Source organism: Theobroma umbraticum, unplaced genomic scaffold (assembly GCF_002168275.2).
Source record: "Theobroma umbraticum cultivar Fairchild unplaced genomic scaffold, ASM216827v3 scaffold_30.0, whole genome shotgun sequence".
Classification (NCBI taxonomy): domain Eukaryota; kingdom Viridiplantae; phylum Streptophyta; class Magnoliopsida; order Malvales; family Malvaceae; genus Theobroma; species Theobroma umbraticum.
In genome coordinates this window covers 4,585,477-4,591,441 of record NW_018397254.1, presented here as the reverse complement: position 1 = coordinate 4,591,441, position 5,965 = coordinate 4,585,477, and the positions used below count along the sequence as shown (strand labels likewise).

At 37.8% G+C, this 5,965-nt stretch overlaps 2 protein-coding genes across 2 annotated transcripts in view; both read right to left on the bottom strand.

Moving 5' to 3' along the window:
- Nucleotides 1-1,177: 1,177 nt before the first annotated feature.
- On the bottom strand, nt 1,178-2,204 carry LOC110423816 (uncharacterized). Its single transcript, XM_021438209.2, has 4 exons — nt 1,994-2,204; nt 1,776-1,912; nt 1,577-1,674; nt 1,178-1,481 (listed from the first exon to the last, which is right to left on the bottom strand). The coding sequence occupies exons 1-4, from the start codon at nt 2,190-2,192 to the stop codon at nt 1,241-1,243; spliced, it is 675 nt and encodes a 224-aa protein (XP_021293884.2). The 5' UTR covers nt 2,193-2,204; the 3' UTR covers nt 1,178-1,240.
- Nucleotides 2,205-2,810: 606 nt separating this feature from the next.
- UBP20 (ubiquitin-specific protease 20) overlaps nt 2,811-5,965 on the bottom strand; it is a 3,271-nt gene continuing 116 nt past the window's right edge. Inside the window, exons 2-8 of the mRNA XM_021438122.1 lie at nt 5,799-5,919; nt 5,609-5,719; nt 5,130-5,302; nt 4,642-4,980; nt 4,309-4,431; nt 3,364-3,940; nt 2,811-3,279 (exon numbers count right to left, since the gene is read on the bottom strand). Of these exons, the coding sequence (XP_021293797.1) occupies nt 3,011-3,279; nt 3,364-3,940; nt 4,309-4,431; nt 4,642-4,980; nt 5,130-5,302; nt 5,609-5,719; nt 5,799-5,919 (1,713 nt within the window). The 3' untranslated portion in view covers nt 2,811-3,010. The remainder of the gene's footprint in view (nt 3,280-3,363; nt 3,941-4,308; nt 4,432-4,641; nt 4,981-5,129; nt 5,303-5,608; nt 5,720-5,798; nt 5,920-5,965) is intronic.

Sequence of the window (5,965 nt, the reverse complement as noted above, 5' to 3'; positions counted from 1 at the left end):
ATCATCCAGTGCAATCCTCTGTTTTCAAGTGGGATAAGATTGTCATTGACTTGTCTCTCCATCATCTCCTTAGGCGACAGAAACGGGTGCTGTTCAATAAATTCTTTTTCAACTTTTCTTCTTCATTTGTCCTTTGCCTCCCACTTTGATTTAACTCAAAATCTTTGAGGTAAAAACTTGAAATACTAGAAGCTAACCGGACTGTAAAAGTTAGCCATATAATCTCCGTTCACTTTCAGAGTGAATAGTGAAGAATGCGCCATATAATCTAAGCTAGCCACTGTGATGTGAATGGTAAAATGTTTTATGTTGGACCAGTGATGGTTATCGATCATCTGAAGAATGTTGTACATGAATTTCTTGATGTAAACCATCAACAAAGCATGTCAATGATCTGTAGTAAAGCTTAAGACTGTTTCTCATAAGAAATCAGACGTTCAGCTTACTCTTCCCAGAGCATAATGGTCTAGATAACAAGTTCTGACAAAAACAGTGAATAATCAACTGCACATATGCCAAAGGTGTGCCCAAGGCACTAAAGAGAATGATGAAACTAAGCAAAAGGCAATCCCTATGTCTTTTGATTAGGTAATCAGTTCCACCCAGCAACTGTTGACCTGAATGCACCAGGCAACTGTACAGTATTAGAGTCTCAACTTTAAGCAAATATGGAATAGCAATGCAATCTTTTTACAGTCAAAACTGATTAGAATCACTCAAATTGTGACGCTGTTCTTGGAAGGAATTGGAAAGAACAGGTCCTGGCAACACCATGATAGAGGACCCGAGGCTTTTTCATTGGTTACCTTAATTTTTTAAGCCAATTCGAGGATTTTCGATGTTCAGCAGAGTTCATTTTCTTATATTAGCTGGAGTTGGCTGTAGATATATGCTAGCCGGGTTGTTAAATTCCATGAATCCAATGAATCATTCTCGATATAAAGCCATCCGATCGATCAAAACTTGGATTCGGAGCCTGTTAACAGGTACAACTCGGCTTACAATATTGCTTATACAGGAATTACGGACCTCATATTCAAAAGCTCGATCATATTATTGCAGAAGAAAATGTTCAGAGAAAAGGGGAAAATAAACTAGTTTGGAAGGGGGCGGGGTAAGTACAACTCTGGTTGGCTGAAAAAACAAAGCCATAGGCCATGGCTTTGTCACGTTTACATCCTACGCGGAGTTTTACTATATATCTTTACTCAGGTTATATCATCAGTAACTCAAGAAAGAACTAATCATCATCGTCTGTATCTAGCTCCTTCTCCTCCAGAATTCGTTTCAAAGGTTCAGAATAAATTACCAGCGGAGTAGGAGCCAACGAGCTTGGAGATTGATCACTGGGAGTGCGCTCTCCACTATCAATCATGGGACGCCCTTTGATCATATCCATGTCCCCTTCCTCACTCATCATTACCATATTGCAGGGTATTTTTGCAGCAAAGAATTCCCTGTTCTTTCTCAGTTCCCGGTTGCTGCATATCAGAAATAGATAATCTGGTATGGATCAAAACAAGAAACATCTAGCTGAAAACAAATTAAAAACATGGTTTCTATCTCCAAAAGTCACCTGTCGAAAACAACCCATGTTGCACGAAGGCTTATAATTCTTTCGACAATGAGCAATGGGAGGGGATACCCCATTACGATCTCTTTCTGAGGCACCACCTGCAGGTAAATGTTGATTGCAGTTATTGTAAAGCATACCATATTGGCAAATGGACAGTCCTGTATTCTTACAGGAGCCAGTAGAGTTCAAAATTCAATACCCCATGTTTTCCGCAAAGGTCGAGCACTGCTTGGAGCTTTAGATATTTGGCATCATTCTTCCACTCTTTCTTCTCTTTTATAAGAGACAAGTGCTCGAACTCCAGCATCCAAACATCTTGCCAGGTCTTCGAAGACACTGCAGCCAGCACAAGCAGCTTCTAAATAGGTTTGATTTGTTGGTCTAATTTACTTTTCTGTCAAAAAGAAAGTTACTTACAAGGGATGTTCAACCAAGGCATGAAACCAAGGAGGGTGACTCTGTGACCGGAAGCTATAATGTTTTCAAGCACCCATTCTAACAGCTCCGTGGTGAATTCCTTGAGGCCATCCATGACTATCACAACATCCTTAGGAACGTTTGCTGATCCAGGTGAACTAAGTTCATTTGCCAGTTTTGAACCCTTCTTCTTTCCCATAAACCCTGGCAGCGATAGGTAATTACGTTTTCCTCTAGATCTGACAAAGAGTTCTAATTTTTGCTGCCACGTACGAACGAATGCTTCAAAAAAGCGATGAAGAAGGGAAGGGAATTGTGAAAACCCCTTGTCATCCTTTTATATCATGTCCCTTTGATTTGTCAGGATTGGAAAGATCAAAGCCATGGGCAGAACCATGGAGTTTTACTTGGTATTTTTGACACAATCTAGATTGTTTTTCAACAATAACGAAACCTCCAACATGATTCTTAGAGAATAGAGAAAATTTTGTCTAAGTTTTAGGTTCCAGACTCTAGAATTTATCGTTTGAAGGAGTTAAAGGGAGGTTGTAAACACCAGGAAAAGTATCCTAAGTATTTCCGTCATGCCAATGAAGAAATTTCATGGTGCCAACCCAATGAAACATCCTGCTAAAACTCCTAGTTAACTTATCTGATTAAGTTAGAATTGTTGTTAATTTCAATGCTAGAATACAGTGAAAAGGAACTCACCATGTTAATCATAGTTCTTGATAAAGGGAAGCTTCTAACCTTTTAATTTATTTCATAAGAAAGCAAATAATAAATAAAACACTACATTTTAACTTCTTACCAAAAAAATTAACTATATAAACAAAATGCCATAAGATATTTACTTCCCAAACAAAACCCTAAACTTTACATTTTCTCTGACATGCAAAGAAAACCAGCAGAAGATCAATCCTTTTCTCTCCTTAATAATATTGTGCATAAAATGTATTAGCTCTCTGATGGTCAAGAAGCGACCAATTAGGTTAAGCAAACATGGTCAGAAACAGTTCAGCGTGAGACAGAAACAGGGTGCATAAGACTATGGTTGTTTCTACGGCGAGGGCTGACCCTTTTGCAAGGAGATGATCCTGCTCTTTTCTTCATTTTACCTACAGTTTGTGGAGCCAGCAGAGCCATAAATTTTGCACCTCGTGCAGTAGGCATCCTTTTGGCATATCTCATTGCTTCAGTTCTTCCTTGATCCACAGCAGTCCTGTTGACTGCTCTTCGATGAATGCCACGATTCTCGTCTTTAAAATGACCACGCGGAACACATTCTGAAAAAGTAACCATTTAGTCATCATGCTATCCTAGGAAAAAGCATATCCAGTGACCAACTTAATAAAAACGAATTCCTTTACCTGAAGAGTCCCTCTGACACTTATCTAGGCATTGAGGTCTGGATGGCATCAAAGGGAAAGTATTATTATTTGCAACTTCATCAACACTCTGATTGCCGTTGTCTTCCCCATGATGAGACACATTAGATATATTTTTATCAAATCCATCAGAACAACTACTTGGCCCTGGTGGTATAGAAGCACCGGTCATAGGATTATCATCTATGAAATCAATGGACTTTGGTACATGAAATTCTGATTCATTAGGAGGTGATCCAGAAATCCCCTCAACAGCAACATGTAGATCATCAACCTTAACTTCATTTTGTGTTTCCCTAGAGAACTGAGTTGACATTCTACCAGGAACATCCTTAGATTCATTGGCACCACAATTAGCTCTACTTTTCACATGGGGATCAGAGGGACATTCCATTTCCATGTTATCTAGAACAGACTTTGGTGAAGAATCAGGTATACTGGGTTCTGCACAAGGCTTTTGTACTTCTATTGCAGTTGAAAACCACGGTATACCCTGCCTAGCATAGAACAAAATGTAGGCTTCCTGAGAAAGCACAGCTTCTTCTTCAACTCTAGTAACCTACAAGAGATAAAAAAAACATGGCCATTGTGCACTACTCAGTGAAGCTCCATCAAAATGCTAGTCCGTGAGTAATCATATAAATAATTTTCGAATTCATGAAATCCATAAAGTATAACCTATAAGGCCTTTTAAATTTGACACTTGGAAAATTTTACAATGTCAATATTTATCAAATTGAAACAGCTTGAAGAACAAGTTATATTTCTAAAACATTGGGGAAATCAAACCCTCTCTAACATATCCTTAATAAGCAAGAAAAAATTCATCAAGAAATATATATTGCAACTAGTTCACAATCATGGTCTCTGTCTTTAGAAAAAAAATAGAAATTAAGTTATATATAGAACAAATTTGTCAATCATTACCCTTGAATCATTCAACTTATGCCACATAGCTGGAGAGGACCGAATGTAGCAAACATAATGTCCAGAAGTAGGTGTAAATCCAGAGTGCTTCACAACTGCATATAGTTGATACTTCAGTTCCTCCTAATGCAAAAGGAGAACAAATGAGACAAGTTTCAAAAACAAATGGCTAATTAGATATCAATTTTATCTGTCTGTGGAATGCTCACTAATCCAAAAGATCATGTATGCTCGGTCATAAGAATATTAAACATAAAAGTACTTCAAACCAGGCTATCATTATTTCATTTGACAAGAGATCTTATAGGTCCAGTCATAAAAGGTGTTACTCACATTACTACTCTGATTGAAAATAGTGTAAGGCTGCAAATCCAACTCCAGTGGGAAGAACACATGCTTGTCAATCTTCTCAACGTATCCACTTTCAGTCTTAAATCTCTTCAAGTGGAATGTTGCAACTGAAGGGGCCTGGTCCAGCATAAGCCGTTTTTCCACTGCCACCTCTTCTTTACAATTCTCACATCTAAACTTTGCCCCCTGATCCTCAATTTTTTCCACCTTGGTGAAAGACTCTAAAGCACTTGGAAGGGTGTCCACATTTTCAATCTCCAAACTCAGGTCATTCAAAGGCTCATAAGAGTAGGAAATGTAACCACAGTTGCAACAACATAGCTGAAACCATCAATGTAAGGAATAGTCAATAAAAGACTACATTCTAGTGTATCCTAAAAAGGAAAAAAGGATTGCACACAAACTTTGGAGGGCAGAAGCAAACACTTCTATAGAAATGGCTAAATGAGATCAAGTTGCATCATTCATACCTGGCTAACAAGACGACCACCAAAAACCTTCTTAACTAGGCAGTCATCTGTAGAGGACAAACAATTGTTCTTGGGCTTTGAGTCTGAGCAACAGCTACCAAGCCTATCTAACAAGCATTGCAGGAATTCATGAGCATCTTCCTGTTCATATCTATAAAGAAAAGATGAGATATCTGCATTTCATATGAGTCAAGAATCGCAATTAAGAACACACTTCTCTCCTCTTCTCTTTTTTCAATAAGTCACCTCTCTATGCTTCAAATACACCTTTCCAAGCAAATGAATAGCAAATATGGCACTTTCATCAAATTATAAAAATTAAAGAAAAAAAACTAACTATATCATGTTGAATGGACTAAAATTCAATGTGAAATCAGAACCTATGGATAATTTCAGCATCTAGAACTGTAGCCAAACTTAATTCATAAAATAATCAAGCATAAACAAAGAAATTTGGAGATAATTAGAAAAAAGGATACAGTTCAAATTGTCAAAAATTTTGGAAGGCGACACGATTCCTCCTGATGAATTCAACGAAAGCTCAATGTGATCGTGAAGAGCGCAAAGTAAACAAAAACTCTCAACACTACCTGACAATTCCAATATACCAAAATAGTTAGATAACCCCCGAAGGAAATAAACAAACAGATGTTTAAGCAAGAGTCGTACGAGCACAAGGCTTCTCATGATTCAAAGATCGAAGACCCAAAACAAATGGAACAGTGTGAGTAAAACATTGCAACACGGCATTGATAAAACATGTGTTACCCAAATTTTCCAGCCCTGCACCCTACAAAAACCAATTCAAAATTTGAATTACTCAATTACGATTTTTT